This window comes from Protomyctophum parallelum, assembly GCF_964188405.1.
Source record: "Protomyctophum parallelum genome assembly, chromosome: 12".
In the NCBI taxonomy this organism is placed as follows: Eukaryota; Metazoa; Chordata; class Actinopteri; order Myctophiformes; family Myctophidae; genus Protomyctophum; species Protomyctophum parallelum.
In genome coordinates this window covers 22,632,729-22,651,768 of record NC_139712.1, presented here as the reverse complement: position 1 = coordinate 22,651,768, position 19,040 = coordinate 22,632,729, and the positions used below count along the sequence as shown (strand labels likewise).

The 19,040-nt window shown below is 44.4% G+C and overlaps 2 protein-coding genes across 5 annotated transcripts in view; both read right to left on the bottom strand.

Annotated features, from left to right (window-relative positions):
• The window catches only part of LOC310868225 (zinc finger CCHC domain-containing protein 2-like), a 65,135-nt gene extending 50,721 nt beyond the window's left edge, over window positions 1-14,414 (bottom strand). For 2 of the 4 annotated variants that reach the window (XM_083778549.1, XM_083778551.1), the window contains exons 1-3: window positions 13,307-14,414; window positions 4,144-4,294; window positions 2,340-2,410 (exon numbers count right to left, since the gene is read on the bottom strand). In XM_083778549.1, coding sequence (XP_083634675.1) covers window positions 2,340-2,410; window positions 4,144-4,294; window positions 13,307-14,230 — 1,146 coding nt within the window. In that variant the 5' untranslated portion in view covers window positions 14,231-14,414. The remainder of the gene's footprint in view (window positions 1-2,339; window positions 2,411-4,143; window positions 4,295-13,306) is intronic. The other 2 variants (XM_083778550.1, XM_083778552.1) reach the window with 2 other exon arrangements.
• Window positions 14,415-15,768: 1,354 nt separating this feature from the next.
• On the bottom strand, window positions 15,769-17,692 carry LOC310867584 (zinc finger CCHC domain-containing protein 2-like; the record flags this gene model as incomplete). Its single annotated transcript, XM_083777699.1, has 2 exons — window positions 16,585-17,692; window positions 15,769-15,942 (listed from the first exon to the last, which is right to left on the bottom strand). The coding sequence occupies exons 1-2, from the start codon at window positions 17,506-17,508 to the stop codon at window positions 15,769-15,771; spliced, it is 1,098 nt and encodes a 365-aa protein (XP_083633825.1). The 5' UTR covers window positions 17,509-17,692.
• Between the last annotated feature and the right edge of the window lie 1,348 nt (window positions 17,693-19,040).

Below are 19,040 nucleotides of genomic sequence, written 5' to 3'. Positions count from 1 at the left end.
GTATTCTCTCGAATTGCCACCAGATGGCGGGAACGCACCATTATGCTGATTTTGGCCAAAATAGACGAATCTTCCTAAGTCACTTCCGGTTCAACGATCGACAACATCCGGTAGTATTTTGACCCTAGTCACTAGCTTGGCTGGTCCGGATTGCTAAGCTAATGCTATATTTTTCATAACTAAGTCAAATTAACCTCAAATCAACCCCAAAACATCGCAAAATATCACATTTTTTACAGCGACGCACATAGAGACGGCGCGCGTGCACGATAGCGCACGATCACGTGGATTGCGGCCGTTTTTTGGTAAATTACATCCAACATTAGGGATATTAGCGAAAGAATACTAATTTTTGCTCCGTTGAACCCTAGATAACTGACATTTATTGACATTCCGTTAATTCCGTGAACGGGAGGTTTGTATTTTTAGCAATAATCTGTTTTTTCCGTTAATTGTAGCCCAGGGGTTAAGCAGTTCATATGGAATTTTTAGTGCCAGTTGCAGTCCCAACTATATAAAAGTCAAGTCTGGACACACTTTAGTTTGTGTGTGCACATCCACGGCTGCTCGACTGCCGAGGCAGGTAAATAAAACTCGCAGGCAGGTATAGAGTTGGCTCTTGGGTTGCTGCACTTTTGAGGACACACACAACCATCTTTATAGTTCTCTATAAAACACAACACAAGATATCTGTCTAAACACCTAAATGCGGCCAGAGTGCGCTTCCTCGGAACCACACACACACACACACACACACACACACACACACCCTCACACACACACACACACACACACACACACACACACACACACACTATGGCCACCTCCCCATCCATTGAGTTCAATGGCCAGGTGGCGCCATCTCGTGAGGTCTGTGACTATTAAAACAACACAGTGTGACGTCACGTTCTCTTTTTTTTAATTGGCAAGGTTTATATATGAGACTAGGGTTTAAAATAATATTGAAATGTCAACTCAGGCATTTGTTGGATGACAGGTATGCAAAGTCACACCGTGCTTTTGTGAACTTGCTGACTCGAACACGTTAAATGAAATACCGGTATCTAAAGGATGTGTTTTTTTATTTGCAGATTATAGCAACATTGGGGAATTTACACAATAACACAATTTCAGGATTAACAAGTTTGTCCTTATGTGTCCAGTATCTCACCAGAACTAGGTACTTGCATGTGTGAACATAACACCACATGTTTAAGACATGTGCAATCACTGTGTATGGCCTTGTAAAAGGGAAGATATGGTTTCCTGGTAAACAAGTTAAACTCGAATGGTATTGAGTCTTATGTGTGAAGGTAGGCACCTATAAAATAGCTCAAGGCTCTATTGCTGATTACTTAGGTTAGAACCCGCCGCAGTGGTGTACCGTTAGAACTTAAACCAGGATGCTTCGCCTTCTGCCTTCTCCCTGAAGCCGACCCTTGTTATGTATTCTCCGACTATGCTTGTCACGATGACTAAGCCAGTTAGATCTATCCATATATGGGTTCTTTCTACCACATCTATCTGATATCAGCAAGCACTAGGTCGGCTCGGGGGCCAAATATAGGGATTGTCATACTAGACATGTCATAATGTCATATAGCCCAACGTCCTAGTCGGATATCCCCGTATATATGGGGACTAAATATCCAATAAGCAACTACTCCGATCCAACAACATGACTGGAAGCGAGAGTCTTCGATACAGTATCAATACATCCTATACTGCCATTTAACTAAAATATTTGCTTCTGGGGGGGGGTCCCTGGAACAACATATTTTCAGATGGGGGTCGGTGGCCAATTACATATCATTTTTGGGGTTCTTGACATGAAATATTGAGCACCACTGATACAGAAACATCTTTCAGAAAACTGTCAGAATTTAGAAGAATGTTTTATTTCGACGACAGGCCTAAATGGGTTAAATAACACCATAAAACCACCATTACCCATTTCATGTCACGCACCCCCTAGAGTGCGTCCGAGCACCACGAGTGGTGCACGCACCAGTTTGGGAACCAGTAGGGCCTATGGGATTATAACACATCATCCAGAAGTCGCCTCCTATTGTCAAGCTAACTTACTGGTTTTTCAAATAATATTTATTCAATAGTCACCTCTGTCATTTCCGAGATGACAGGAATGCAAAAGGCACATGTTCTGTTTGTACAACGGTATAAAATATCAGGATGAATGGAGGAAATCTGAGCAGCATGGCCTGTTCTTTTTTTCTTCCCCCATGGAATCATCACAAATCCTGTGTGTTCTGTTGAGTGATAAGTGTGTCAACAGAAGTCGAGCTTTCCAGATGAAGACAAACGTACGTGCCAGTTCCTACCTCAAAGTTGTATTCCCTGTCGGCCCGGGTGCGAGAGATACTCCTCAGCACAATTCTCTCTATGTGCACAGCTGGAGGGAACAAAACAAGCACAGACCAGTTAGTACCACATGCAGATAAAAAACATTTTGTTTCATGAAAATACAGTTTGACCACAGATCGTCAGCTATGGACTTACATGTTGCGTTTGACCCATTTAGGCCCGACGTCGAAATTTAAAACATTTCTTCTAAATCCTGACATTTTGACTGAAATACCTATGTTTCTATATCAGTGGTGCTCCATATTTCATGTCAAGGACCCACACAAATATGTGTAATTGGCCGCCGACGCCCCCCCATCTGAAAATATGTTGTTCCAGAGACCCCCACCCCCCCAGAAGCAAAGATATGAGTTAAAAATGCTCTTAAAGAATATATTCAAAAGATTTGCGCCACATTTTCACGATTAAAAAGAAATAGCAGACCTACAAGCTTGCCGCGCTATGAGCTTGTAGATCTGCTATTTTTCAATAGCTAAAGTATAACAAAATGATTAAAACACCAAAATGGGTTCCCGTTCAGAATGGGTTAAATGTACAGTAATACTGTAGATGTATACAGTATCTCGACAGAACAGAGTTTTTGTGTTTTTTTTTTACAAACACATTAACTTCTGAATCTAATCCATTCATTTAACATACTCCTATTTTTAATGTTCCGTAAATGCGGGCAAGATAATATATTGAGCTATAATTTACATCGTCAATTTAGATTTCTATTAAATACAAGCAAAGTGCCAGTGTGATTATTTTATTTAAAGTTAAAAAGTCAACACCAAGTGTGTTTTCAATTCGCATAATACAAATCCCCAAGAGTTCAATTCCGGTAAGCATCCATTTATTTCTTTATTTAGCTTATCTTCATTCACAGAAATACTCGCTGGATTATGTTGAAATGAAAATGAAATAATGAAAATGAAACGTGGACTCTGCTCCCGGATGACTAAATCCTTTGATGTACTGCCAAAGAGAAATGTATTGCAAATATGAAAATCTTATAGTAAAATGATGCATTGGATATAGGTTTCCATTGTTACCTTGCCATGTGTAGTAAAATTAACGTATCAAATGAAAAGTTAAAACTGGTCTAAACTAGTATAAATTGGTCTGAACAAAACAAGACTATAAAAAGGCTCCACTTGCACCTAACGGCTCGTGCACACTGCATGATATTTGCTCCGATTATGCTGTCGGGGAGCATTTTTGGCGCTCGCCCCAACAAAACTCCCGATCTGACGCAAGAATCGGGGGCTTTGATCGCCGAGTTTGTCCTCGCTGTGTGTGAAAGGAGCTGCGAGAAGATCCAGTGCCGATAATGGCTCTCGCCGACGGGGTACGCACGCTTTTCCGACACACCAAAGGTCCGAAGCGCGGGGACATGCGATGGTCCGACATGCGCTGCTCCCGTGCTTGCGGTTATGGTTAGGGATTGAGGTTTCGGATCAATAGTATGTCGGAACTGCCTTCTCGAGCGATTCTGAACATCTATCAGGTTTGAAATTTGACTCTCTCGCCGACTGGACATCATCATACAGTATGAACTGGGTTGTGACTGCGCCCCGAGAAGGCCTGTATTACAGCCAATGAGAGCATAGTACAGCTGTGATCACTGCTCACAGCACTGCGGTTTGTCATGTCTGTATCGAGAGAGAGAGAGAGAGAGAGAGAGAGAGAGAGAGAGAGAGAGAAGTTGCACCACTCGGTTCACACGGTGTGATTTTTATTTAGGTCAAGCCAGACGTGGAGTTGTGGCGACCACATTACCTTCTCTCTGCATGGCTGTGGCCCTGCGGCTGGGTGGTGTGTGGCCGGAGCGCCTGCCGCTCTGACTCTGGCCGTGGGCCGGAGGTGCTGAATGCTGTCCCAGGCCCAGGGAGAGATAGTCCGTCTTTTGGCTCTTCTGCTGCTGCTGCTGCTGGAGGCAAAACACTAATTACTGTCAATTATACACAGGAGGTGGGAGAAAGGAGGAAAAAAAAGAACTCAAAATAACGTTTTTACTTAAGTTAAAGGTATCAATACGGCAATATAGAGAACTACTAAAGGTGGGCTGAAAATGCTTAAAGTACAAAAGTAAAAGTGCTCATTGTGCAGAATTTCACAAGTTGCCAAATGTATAAAATGTGAGTGTGTATGTGTGTGTGTGTGTTGGGGGGGGGGGGGGGGGGGGTCGTGTAAATGTCATTCACAATATTAATACCTCAGTCTTTATGTTATTCGAGTTCAAACTTCAAACTAGTACGAATACAGCATTTATAGCACGTCTTGTCTAGATACTCAGAGTCGCTAGTCCATGTTATTAACTTATTACCCCCAGGAAATAAATGTGTGAAACAAAAGCTAAATGTTGCAGAGATTGCCAAAAAGCAATCTTGAGGGAACGTGAAGAATGCTTTGGTTCTGGACGGTGCAGAAGAATATGGTACAATAGATCTTAAAAGCTATAATCAGCAAGTTGCATGTTCCACTGTCTCTCTCTCTCTTGTAAGTGCAATGACATTGCATTTGTATGGCATTTTAAATGCAGTTTATACATTGATGCGAGTGCTGAGTGGTAACCCTAGTCTAGATGTTCAAACACAGTTTGTGATGTATGTGTCATTTTGATGTGTTTTAATAACTATCAAGTATCAACAAGAGACTGATCTGCTATTTTTGAAAAAAAATATTTGAATATATATTCTTTCAGAGCGAACGTTTTTAAGTCAAATCTTTGCTTCTGGGGGATCCCTGGAACAACATATTTTCAGATGGGGGTCGGTGGCCAATTACATATTATTTTTGGGGGTCCTTGGCATGGAAATGTTTGAGAACCACTGACATAGAAACATAGGGTTGTCCGAAAACTGTCAGGATTTAGAAGGCATTTGTAGAATTGTCCTAAATAAGATCTGTTTGCATGACCTAAATGTGCGATTTGTGGGACAGCGTGAAAGGAGCCGCCCCACACACTAGCACCGATTCCTAAACAATCAACACAATATGTAAAATGACGATGTTTTACTTTTAGTAATATGATCAACCAGGTTAAAGAAATCACAGATTGAGGGCTTTAACCCATTTAGACCAGAGACCAGATTCTACAAATTTCTTCTAAATTGTTTTTCTGAAAAACCTATGTTTCTATGTCAGTCGTTCTCAAACAAAGTCAAGGACCCACAAAAATATATGAAATTGGCCGCCGACCCCATCTGAAAATATGTTGTTCCAGTGACCCCCAGGAAGCAAGGATTAGAGCTAAAGACGTTTGCTCTGAAAGAACATATATATATATATATATATATATATATATATATTAGAGCCCGACTGATGCCATATTTTTGGGTCCGATGCCGATACCGATTTTGGAGAGACCTACACCACCAATGCCGATACGATGCCGATGTTTTGGACCGATGTTTAGTCATTAATAAAAATAATAATAAATACATTTTAAAAACTTCTAAACTTAAAAATATGTTTTTTTCTATTAGGGTTAACAATAGAATACATTGACATTGGCACATAAGGCTTTTTTTTTAGGGGGCTAGTGAATCATGGTGTGTGTGTGATATGAAATGTCCAGTACCTCCCCAGTGCCTCCCCCAGTGTCTGCCCAGTGCCTCCCCAGTGTGCCCCTGAGTGCCTCCCCAGTGTCTCCCCAGTGCCTGCCCAGAGCCTCCCCCGCAGTGCCCCCCCAGTGCCTCCCCAGTGCCTGCCCAGAGCCTCCCCCGCAGTGTCTCCCCAGTGCCTCCCCAGTGTGCCCCTGATTTCCTCCCCAGTGTCTCCCCAGTGCCTGCCCAGAGCCTCCCCCAGTGCCCCCCCCAGTGCCTCCCCAGTGCCTGCCCAGAGCCTCCCCCGCAGTGCCCCCCCAGTGCCTCCCCAGTGCCTGCCCAGAGCCTCCCCCGCAGTGTCTCCCCAGTGCCTCCCCAGTGTGCCCCTGATTTCCTCCGCAGTGTCTCCCCAGTGCCTGCCCAGAGCCTCCCCCGCAGTGCCCCCCCAGTGCCTCCCCAGTGCCTGCCCAGAGCCTCCCCCGCAGTGTCTCCCCAGTGCCTCCCCAGTGTGCCCCTGATTTCCTCCGCAGTGTCTCCCCAGTGCCTGCCCAGAGCCTCCCCCGCAGTGCCCCCCCAGTGCCTCCCCAGTGCCTCCCCAGTGCCTGCCCAGAGCCTCCCCCGCAGTGTCTCCCCAGTGCCTCCCCAGTGTGCCCCTGATTTCCTCCCCAGTGCCTCCCCAGTGTCTCCCCAGTGTCTTCCCAGTGTCTCCCCAGTGTCTCCCCAGTGCCTTCCCAGTGTCTCAATGTGCAAACACAGCAGCAAGATTTGTGAGTTGCTGTGATAGGAGAAGGATATCAAATGGAACACAACCACCCTAAAGACTAATCATTGTGTATATTCCTGCACTATACCTGCATCGAGTGACCTGGGTACATTTTTTGATCTATTGAAGATTCTGATCCTCAAATGTACATAATTTTTGTATTGATTGTATTGCTGTATTGTTGTATTGTTCTTTCTGCTTTGGCAATGTAAACGTATGTTTTCTCATGCCAATAAAGCCCTTTGAATTGAATTGAATTGTCTCCCCAGTGCCTTCCCAGTGCCTCCCCAGTGTGCCCCTGATTTCCTCCCCAGTGCCTCCCCAGTGTCTCCCCAGTGTCTTTGATTGATTGATTGAAATATTTATTAACAGTTTGTAGAATTTACAGTACATTTTAAGCACAAACTCAATACAAAGACTGTCAACTGTGAGTGGACGACCCAATTAAGCATTACACTTGTTTACAACAGGGTCCACATTGTTCAATTCATCAAAACATTTAAAGACATACAAACATTTAGAGACATACAAATAGACATTTCTATGTAGCTAAAGAACAGAACAGTAATTCATCATAATGGGAAGCAAAAAAGGGAAAAGATACAATATACAGTGAGGGAAAATGGGGTGGGGGGATTCAGATTTTACAGAGGCCAGTTTCGAATTGCAGCCATCCGTAGGTTTTGATTGATTGATTGAAATATTTATTAACAGTTTGTAGAATTTACAGTACATTTTAAGCACAAACTCAATACAAAGACTGTCAACTGTGAGTGGACGACCCAATTAAGCATTACACTTGTTTACAACAGGGTCCACATTGTTCAATTCATCAAAACATTTAAAGACATACAGACATTTAGAGACATACAAATAGACATTTCTATGTAGCTAAAGTACAGAACAGGAATTCATCATATGGGAAGCAAAAAAGGGAAAATATACAATATACAGTGAGGGAAAATGGGGGGGGGGGGGGGGTGGGGGGGGGATTCAGATTTTACAGAGGCCAGTTTCGAATTGCAGCCATCCGTAGGTGCCCTTTGAGAGCGGTTTTGAAGGAGTCAAGGGATTCACATGTCTTAATGACTGTTGGTAGGGCGTTCCACATTTTGGTGGCATAGGAGCGAAAAGAATTTAGTCCCTTGTTTGTGCCGAATCTGGGTTGTACATGGTTTGTTGCACTCCCTCTGGTGTTGTGGGTGTGGACTTCGTTTACATTAAGGAAGTATTTAGACAGGTACATGGGTATCTTGGTGGTGTATCGAATCTTGTGGACCAGACCCATTGCAAGATGCTGTACTCTGTCGTCGACCCTAAGCCATCCCAGCCTGTCAAAGTGGGCAGGGGTGAGGTGGGTTCGGGGGGTGAGGCCAAGTAGGAGCCTGACCAGTTTGTTTTGGGAGGTCTGGAGCCTTGTTTTAAGGGCCTTTGAGGTGCTGTGGTACCAAGAGGTGGATGCATAGTCAAAGAAACCTTGTACGAGGGCTCCTGTTAAGGTCTTCAAGGTGTTTTTGCTGACCAGTGTCTTCCCAGTGTCTCCCCAGTGCCTTCCCAGTGCCTGCCCAAATACATTAATAATTGTATTTTATTCGAACTCCATCATAAAGTCCATTTAGCAAGCTTCTCTGTACATACAATTCTGTGGTTGGAAAAAATAAATACTATATATATATGACACATGACTAAATTGCACCTTGCAATAATAGCCTACATTACAGTAATTTATTTGACACAATGATATTATTTATTCTGGTTTTGAGGGGCACTCACTTCCCTCAGGTGTGATTTTTTTTTATTCATGTTAAGTTGTTGCTTGGTATGAATGAGGCCATGGATAGGCTGTGCAATAAGTGAATAGCAAAATGTGTTTGTGACTTTGTGTCATAAAATAACGTGAAGTCAGTTAGCATGACGTTCAATGAGGGATATTAATTTATATAATTATGTGCGCACTGCGCAGACAACAGCTGAACATAGTGAACACGGATCATTTATGTGCACAAGTTTGGCACGTCAAACTGTCATGATTGTGTATTCTTATGGCTGTTGACTGGGGGGAAAAAATACCATTTGGATTGGATTAAGCTACAGTCGTCAAACGAACAGAAAATGATTGTTTTGCTACACAAATAATGGGATGATTACATTTTCTTCTCGTCCGTCGGAGGAACGAGGCCACTAGTAATGACTGCTGCTTTCATGCCAAACTTTGAATTTGCTTTCAGGTATCTCTCGTAATTTGAGGGTTATGCTGCGTTTTGTATTTGTCGTTGAACAAAATGTTGGGGTTTTAGTTGGCTAAACGAACTGAAGTTTGTAGAAGTTGGTGTGGCACTGCGCAGCACACACAGCGTGGGGAATTAACGTCTCATACAAAACTTAATTGTTAATTTCTATTTATTTGGCGTTGTACAAGTATCCTGCCTAGACGATTACGATTGTAGTGTGCACACAAAGAAAAAAGGAGCCTCGCGTCGCAGCGCATCATTAATTCATTGGGCTTATTATGTTTTCTGTTTTCTGCCCCTGGAAGTCCCTCGGAGCCCAGGAGGTCGGGGCCTTTTCCCCCGTCCCATGCGACAAATGCCGCCTCGTTTTTCTCGGTTTATTATATAGTATAGAACTATCTTTTGGAACTTGGGAAGGCATTAGTCATAGATAACTTTAACATCAGTCAGTATAATCGAGAGGTTGATGAGAAAAACATTTGTGGATTATAAATATACACACCTTTTGGCTTTACCGGTGCAGACTAAAGGAAGAGGAATTGAGTCAACGAAGAAACGCATGTTGCGGCCGCAACATGCGCTTCTTCGTTGACTGTGGAGTGTGGACTCGTTATAGCCTATCTCCCTCGGCTGGATAGTTTGTGTAAATGCATTTCAACGTTCATGTGCATGTCAAACAGAGAACATGTCACTGACTATAAACATCGGGACATCGGATTAAATAAACACCGATGTCCGATGGCGGGCATCGGCGCCCAAAATGACCAATACATCGGTGCGACCGACGGATCGGTCGGGCTCTAATATATATATATACTGTATAAAGATCTGCGGCAGTGCCGCGCTTTGAGCTCGTAGATCTGCTATTTTTCAACAGCTAAAGCATAACAATGCGTCAAACACCAAAAGCGGTTCCCGCCCAGGATGGGTTAACCTTTCCTTCGTATGAGATATCCGACAAGAGACTATTGCTATTGCTCAACACATTGAGAGCATGTTTTCGCTGTGCCACATGCCTCCAAAGAAGACGGTTGGTTTCCAAGACTGAAATGAAATCATGGCGACAGTGATACTTGGGGGTGACAATATGCTATTTCCGTGCTCGGAAACAGGGACACACGCGCACATCCCGTGCTCAGACACAGGGACACACATAGCTGTCTATATACAAATTAATCTTAAAGGTATATTCACTGATTTCACTCAAAAAACCTTAGGTTTCGTTTTTGGCTGGGACCTAAGCCTTTCGTCCAATCAGGATAGAGAGCCAAAAACGAAACCTAAGGTTTTTTGACCCCCAGGGGTTAACTGGGGACAGGGAGGAACTCCTTATATGGTCAGCACACTCTATAGTAGAGAGGATTATCACAACAAAACAAAAAAATAAGTGATATTTGAATTAAGTGAAATCACTGAATATACCTTTAATTTATTAATCGTATTAATTATTAATTAATCAAAATGTAGGCCCCCCCGTGCCCAGCACCATGCCAAAGCTTTTTCCTGCAGGAAACTTAATGTTACATCACATTCCGTGCTCGACTAATTGAAACCTTCACTTTTGGCATCTTCACTTTTCTGCCTGCCCCTCTCTTTTATCTTCAATGTACTTTGCTCAACCAATCAAATTATCGCTATGGGGTGATCAGCCAATCACAAGCCAATGTTTGCGTTTACACAAACCCGGAAAGATGGGCATAGGAGGGGCTAAATGCTGGGGGCCCCTGGAACCCCAGGACCCCACTTGAAAGTGCACTGTTGCACTCTGTATTTTTTTTTTATTCTGTAAAGCACTTTGAATTGCCTTGTGTATGAAAGGTCCTATATAAATAAAATTGCCTTGCCTTGCCTTTGAGAACCAATGGACTAGGTGACTTGGCTCTGGACTCTGTGACTGCATGTCTTCAAGTGTCTTTGATAAGTAACTAACAGTCAGTTAGCAGTGTCTGTCTGTCAAAATCCAGGTTACCCAGGGGTCCTTGAGGGGGTTGGTTCCAAGGGTGCATGTGCTTGGTCCGACGTACAGTCCGACAGGCACTAGTCCGACACCGTTCCCAAAACCCTAACGGCCTATTCATAGTCTGGATTTTCGGTGGTGAGGTGACCACCGGAGCTGTAATAACGTGGAGCGGTGGTGAGTAAAAACAGAGAGAAGGGCTGAGGAGAGCGGTGGTTTGCTCTTCACCACGGCTCTGTGACGTCATGTTGTAGTTCGGTGGTCACCTCACCACCGAAAATATTAGACTATGAATAATAACCTCACAGGAAGCCATGGCTTAGTTTTAACCTGCCACGCATGTCGGGAGCCATGGGTCAGTTATACCTGCCACGGGTTAGTTTTAACCTGCCGCATGTCGGGAGCCACAGACTTTCGGACTGTTTAAGGTTTAGTTTAAGGTTTAGTTTAGTTTATTTGATCATCCTTCAGTTTCAAATACAATATTTAAAGAAAATGAATGTAAGCCGTTGAAAACAGAACAAAAACCGAAAAAAACATGAAGATGATCAAAAGGAGTAGGCAGAAGCTAAAAGCTTATAGATGCCTATCCTACTGTTAGTATGTTAGTACTAACCCCTGTTTGATGTTATATTATATATTTGCTGCTGCATTGTCTGAAGGAAGTAAGTCTTAGGACCGATTCATACTCCTATTTTACAGCTGTAAAATAAATAATAAATAATCGTCAGAAAAGACGAAACAAAAGAGCCGAGTATGAATCTTATGTACCTGTCCTGTACACAAGATGGACCCCACATTTTGTACACTGTAAATTAACTTTGATTTTACAATATACATTGGGGTGGGTCCCAGAGACAGAAATGACATGATAGGGGGCCGTAGCCTAATTCAGGTCAAACCACGGGCCCTTGAAATTAAAATTGTTGAAAATCACTGCTAGAGGCGTAAGAGGCTGTACAAATCTTCTCCTATGGGGGGGGGGTCCTTGGCATAATATATTTTCAAATGGGGGGTCCGCTAATGACTAATGAGTATAATTTTGGGCAAATATCTCACAACGGGTAAGGGCTAGTATTAGTAATATTTCATTTCACCGTTGTAATGCAGTGGCAATGCACTAGAGTTGGCTTTCAAAGTGCTGTCCTCGAGGGGGGTCTCAGGGACACCCCAGCCAAATGGGAAGTAGTTTAACTTCATTATAATTACATTCACCTCAAATTATCACAATACAATAAGTATATACTCTCCAACAGTGTTTCAGTGTCACCAATACGCAGCCATTTCTCTTGCAACTTTATGTATGGAGGTCTGTAAGGCATGAAAACAAGTTTGAGAACCATGTAGTAGTCAGCATGGACACCGTTACATAACGGGACCCTCCTCCGGCTCCGCCCCATTATGCCCACGGAAACACACTCATGAGTCGTGAACTCACTCTGACTCACTCAACTCACTATAGCTGCTAGCTTAATAACACAGTGCCATTGGTTCTCAAAGTGGGGTCCGGGGACCCCTAGGGTTACTTGAGGGAGTTCCAGAGGGCCCTAGCTAAATTAGAGAGGAACCAATTGGACCCTTATGGGTCTGTAGCCTCAGAGATTGTACAAATGCATAATTTGTACACTCCGAGTAAATGAACAGTGATTTTACAATATTAATGGGGGTCCCGACTCCCAGCGATCATAAATTACATTAAATGGGGGTCGCGGCCTAATAAATGTGGATTTGGGGGGTCCTTGTCATGAAAAAGTTTGAGAACCACTGATGTGTGTGTGTCTGTGTGTGCTAGCATAACATGCTAGCTCGCCTGCATGAAAGGTCGTCCCCTGAGCGTTAGACATGATAGCAACGCTAGCTTAGACAATGCTAATGCTTTCAACGAGGTATAGTAGTGTAGTCTTGATAGCATACAGTGGTGTACTGTACTCACATGTTTGTTTTATAAGTAAAAGTATCAATGTTCCAACTTCCAATGTAGAAATACTCTGTTACAAGTAAAAGTCCATACATTAAAAATGTAATTCAAAACGTATTGGTAGGGAAATGTACTTATAAGAGTACCACAAAGTAGAAAGTTTATGCAGAATCATATGTCCCATTTCATTTTCAAATGTCCAAAATGGGCTGAAGTAGGTCATGTTTTTTAGTAGGCTAACTAAAGTTTTAAAATAATTATAGTGGCGTAAAAGTGCAATATTTGCCTTATTGACATGACTATAGTAGAGTATAGAAGCAAATTGTATTGATGATAGCATAGCATTGCTAAGCATGGGTCAAGTGCAAAAAAGAAAAGTTAAAGTATTGTACACTGTACAGTATTCATTCTAGCCTCTGGACTCATGATTCTGACATTTCCAATCTAAATATTAGGCTATGCATGTAGTATGTACTGTATTAATTCATTCACTCATTAAAATAGCACCGTGACTGTTTTGTTTACCGTGTTGGTGGTGGTGGTCTGCTGGGCGGCTAACCGCCGGCGGCCCTCCTCCACCTCCTCCTCCCGGGCGAGGAGGTCCACCTTGTCCAGCTGGCCCCGCAGCGTCTCTCTCTGGTGGAACGGGAAGGCAGGGTGGAGGGAAGCCATGGTGAACAGCAGCGCCAGCTGCTCCAGGGGTCCGACCGGGGCCGCCTCTGCTTCGCCGGGCACCCCGACCCCGCAGTGCTGGGGCTCCGACCTCCGATGATCGCTCCACTCCGGCTCCATGAACGCCGGCTGGTGGCGGTGGTTGTTGTGGTGGTGGTGGTGGTTGTGGTCCCCGAACGGAGGGACTTGCGGGTTATATCCGTGGTGGTGGTGGTGGTTCTTGTTGTTGTAGAACCGCGCGGGGTCTATGTGGCTCAGGATCCCGAACAGGACCCGGGCGCACTCCCTGCTGTCGGAGCCCAGCAGGGAGAGGCACACGAGCAGCTTGGAGCGCACCACGGGGTCGATGCTGGCCGCCGCCGCGTCCGCCAGCAGCCCCACTTCCGCGGCGCTGTTGGCGCGGATCTCCGCGTCCCGCAGGACGTGGTAGTCCCTCCGGGCCAGGTCCTCCAGGTAGGAGCCCAGGAAGCGGAGCTCCAGCGGCTGGCACATGTGCAGCAGCCCGCACATGAACTCGACGCGCTTGGCGGGGTCGAGGCGCAGGCCGAACCACTCGAAAACCGTCTCCTTGTCCAGCAGCACTGGCAGCCGGGGCGGGTCCGCCGCTGCCGCGGGACGTCCGATGACCGTCGCCGGCGAGGAGGAACCGAGTACTCCGCCGGGAAGATTTTCCAATTCCAGATCGAGTTGTTGCGACAAGTAGACAGTGTCGGCCACCGCGTCGCCGCCGCCTCCTCCTTCCTCGCCCGTTCTCATCGGCAGCTTCATTTTAAGCATTATTATCGTCTCGACGCGAGAGGCGATCGGGTGCGTGTCAATCACGGATCAATAGACATTATTCGCGCGATCGGATGGCTTCGCAGCGCCGAATACACCATAAGGAACTATTCGTTTTTGTACAGTGTTATTCTATTTTTTTAAGCTAATAGTCACAGTGTAGCGGCGACACTAGGGCTGTAGTTTTTCCTGCTCTCTCCACTGGGCGTCAATCATCCACTGTGACTCCTCCCCCCTCCCTCAGTCTTGACTGAACTGGCCCGGGCTGGGTCCTAAACTGAACCGTCCCTTCTCCAAACCTATATGTGTCCTAAACCAGTGGTCAAGATGGGGTCCTAGCTGAGTCCTGACCCCAGGGGTCCTTGACGGAATTCCAGGGGGTCCCCAGCTAAATGATAGATAGGCTATAACTAAATGGACCATTGGACCCTCATGGGTCTGTAACTAGAGTGTATACAAATGAAACCAAACGTTGTACAGTTTGTACACTCAAATTAACTTTGAAATTAACTATTTTTACAATATGAATTGGGGTCCCAGAGATAGAAATGTCATTAAATGGGTGTCCCGCCTATGCATGTCAAGCTGGGGGTCCTTGAAATTTTAATTTAAGAAAATCTTCTCAATGGGGGTCCCTGGCATATTATTTTCAAATGGGCGTCCGTGGGATAATAAGTGTCAATTTGGGGGTCCTTGACATGAAAAAGTTTGAGAACCACTGTCCAAAACCAAACCTGACCCACTACAACTTACCGGGTCGGGTTACAAACAGAACAGGACCTATCTAAGGCTACTCTAGAGTCCAGAGTCTGCCTACCGGGCCTACTAAATCTTTTCTGGTCAAATTAACATTGCATTAAGACTTAAATACTTTTTGATATTTAGTCGACTAAGACTAGACTAACTAAATCAAAATCTGCAGAAAAAGAGCATGTCAGCTCCCCGGTGACCGTGACCGGTCGGCTGCAGGTTGAGCCTGCCATTGAGTTATACAACTGTACATTAAAACAAAAACACATCATCGTAAATCTATGGGATCATTTACATTCCCATGTATGTCTGGGACCCCAATTTATATTGTACAATCAACAGACAGACAGACAGACTGGGGAATGCTAGTCTACTGTAAGGTATATAGTCACAAAGCATAATGTGGCCCGTAAGCTTATGTAATGTGCATATATGCCAATGAAACTATAGGCTAGGCCTGCAGCAAAGTACTACAAATGGTTAAATATTGTTCAACACAGGTCAAATGATTCATATCTCCAATTATAGGCCTACTTATTATTTTATTTTATTATTTATGAAACAGCTATCAAAAGGCATGTAGTAGAATACTTCTGAAGAGCATGTTAAATATACAAATTGGAGTCTTCAACAATCATGTAACAATAACAAAAGCATTTTACTTTTTAAAGTATAGTCACACAAAAATAATCCTTACTTTAGTTTAAAGTTTAAACTAAAGTAAGGATTATTTTTGTGTGACTATACTTTAAAAAGTAAAATATGCATTTCATGTATAGGTTTAAACTTTAAAACCTATACATGAAATGCATATTATATGACGTAATCATGATATATGGTTGTCCAGTAGGAATAATTATTAAGACAAAGCTGCTTCTTCTTCTTCTTCTTCTTCTTCTTCTTCTTCTTCTTCTTCTTCTTCTTGACCTAACGTATTCTTTATTCTTTAAGCACTTTAAGCCCTTGGGCGACAAAGAGGTTATATTTGAGTGGGGTCAGATTGCAAGCATTGACACTAATTTTGCCCACCTTGACCACCAGGCAAATAAAAACTTTCAGGCAGACGGAGTTTGGTTGCCCGACCAGGCAAGTACATGTTTGTGAACGGATGCAAGCAACAGTCTATAAACACAACACAAGAATTATGTCTAAAGACCTGAACATGGCCAGAGCGCTCTGTCTTCTGGTATGTGTTGTTTTCACTGTTGCTACACTTAAAAATATAAATAAACAAGTGTGAACCCATTGTAATTTTCATAGGCTATCTTCTATGTATATGTATTTGGTATACAATTTTAGTTTATACATTTTTATCGCAGTCCAAAAAAGTAAATAAAAATATAACATTTAACGGTAATTAAAAATGTACCTATCATTTTTATAATGGTGATTATTTATTATTATTATTTATGATAGCATAGCATTGCTAAGCATGGGTCAAGTGCAAAAAAGAAAAGTTAAAGTATTGTACACTGTACAGTATTCATTCTAGCCTCTGGACTCATGATTCTGACATTTCCAATCTAAATATTAGGCTATGCATGTAGTATGTACTGTATTAATTCATTCACTCATTAAAATAGCACCGTGACTGTTTTGTTTACCGTGTTGGTGGTGGTGGTCTGCTGGGCGGCTAACCGCCGGCGGCCCTCCTCCACCTCCTCCTCCCGGGCGAGGAGGTCCACCTTGTCCAGCTGGCCCCGCAGCGTCTCTCTCTGGTGGAACGGGAAGGCAGGGTGGAGGGAAGCCATGGTGAACAGCAGCGCCAGCTGCTCCAGGGGTCCGACCGGGGCCGCCTCTGCTTCGCCGGGCACCCCGACCCCGCAGTGCTGGGGCTCCGACCTCCGATGATCGCTCCACTCCGGCTCCATGAACGCCGGCTGGTGGCGGTGGTTGTTGTGGTGGTGGTGGTGGTTGTGGTCCCCGAACGGAGGGACTTGCGGGTTATATCCGTGGTGGTGGTGGTGGTTCTTGTTGTTGTAGAACCGCGCGGGGTCTATGTGGCTCAGGATCCCGAACAGGACCCGGGCGCACTCCCTGCTGTCGGAGCCCAGCAGGGAGAGGCACACGAGCAGCTTGGAGCGCACCACGGGGTCGATGCTGGCCGCCGCCGCGTCCGCCAGCAGCCCCACTTCCGCGGCGCTGTTGGCGCGGATCTCCGCGTCCCGCAGGACGTGGTAGTCCCTCCGGGCCAGGTCCTCCAGGTAGGAGCCCAGGAAGCGGAGCTCCAGCGGCTGGCACATGTGCAGCAGCCCGCACATGAACTCGACGCGCTTGGCGGGGTCGAGGCGCAGGCCGAACCACTCGAAAACCGTCTCCTTGTCCAGCAGCACTGGCAGCCGGGGCGGGTCCGCCGCTGCCGCGGGACGTCCGATGACCGTCGCCGGCGAGGAGGAACCGAGTACTCCGCCGGGAAGATTTTCCAATTCCAGATCGAGTTGTTGCGACAAGTAGACAGTGTCGGCCACCGCGTCGCCGCCGCCTCCTCCTTCCTCGCCCGTTCTCATCGGCAGCTTCATTTTAAGCATTATTATCGTCTCGACGCGAGAGGCGATCGGGTGCGTGTCAATCACGGATCAATAGACATTATTCGCGCGATCGGATGGCTTCGCAGCGCCGAATACACCATAAGGAACTATTCGTTTTTGTACAGTGTTATTCTATTTTTTTAAGCTAATAGTCACAGTGTAGCGGCGACACTAGGGCTGTAGTTTTTCCTGCTCTCTCCACTGGGCGTCAATCATCCACTGTGACTCCTCCCCCCTCCCTCAGTCTTGACTGAACTGGCCCGGGCTGGGTCCTAAACTGAACCGTCCCTTCTCCAAACCTATATGTGTCCTAAACCAGTGGTCAAGATGGGGTCCTAGCTGAGTCCTGACCCCAGGGGTCCTTGACGGAATTCCAGGGGGTCCCCAGCTAAATGATAGATAGGCTATAACTAAATGGACCATTGGACCCTCATGGGTCTGTAACTAGAGTGTATACAAATGAAACCAAACGTTGTACAGTTTGTACACTCAAATTAACTTTGAAATTAACTATTTTTACAATATGAATTGGGGTCCCAGAGATAGAAATGTCATTAAATGGGTGTCCCGCCTATGCATGTCAAGCTGGGGGTCCTTGAAATTTTAATTTAAGAAAATCTTCTCAATGGGGGTCCCTGGCATATTATTTTCAAATGGGCGTCCGTGGGATAATAAGTGTCAATTTGGGGGTCCTTGACATGAAAAAGTTTGAGAACCACTGTCCAAAACCAAACCTGACCCACTACAACTTACCGGGTCGGGTTACAAACAGAACAGGACCTATCTAAGGCTACTCTAGAGTCCAGAGTCTGCCTACCGGGCCTACTAAATCTTTTCTGGTCAAATTAACATTGCATTAAGACTTAAATACTTTTTGATATTTAGTCGACTAAGACTAGACTAACTAAATCAAAATCTGCAGAAAAAGAGCATGTCAGCTCCCCGGTGACCGTGACCGGTCGGCTGCAGGTTGAGCCTGCCATTGAGTTATACAACTGTACATTAAAACAAAAACACATCATCGTAAATCTATGGGATCATTTACATTCCCATGTATGTCTGGGACCCCAATTTATATTGTACAATCAACAGACAGACAGACAGACTGGGGAATGCTAGTCTACTGTAAGGTATATAGTCACAAAGCATAATGTGGCCCGTAAGCTTATGTAATGTGCATATATGCCAATGAAACTATAGGCTAGGCCTGCAGCAAAGTACTACAAATGGTTAAATATTGTTCAACACAGGTCAAATGATTCATATCTCCAATTATAGGCCTACTTATTATTTTATTTTATTATTTATGAAACAGCTATCAAAAGGCATGTAGTAGAATACTTCTGAAGAGCATGTTAAATATACAAATTGGAGTCTTCAACAATCATGTAACAATAACAAAAGCATTTTACTTTTTAAAGTATAGTCACACAAAAATAATCCTTACTTTAGTTTAAAGTTTAAACTAAAGTAAGGATTATTTTTGTGTGACTATACTTTAAAAAGTAAAATATGCATTTCATGTATAGGTT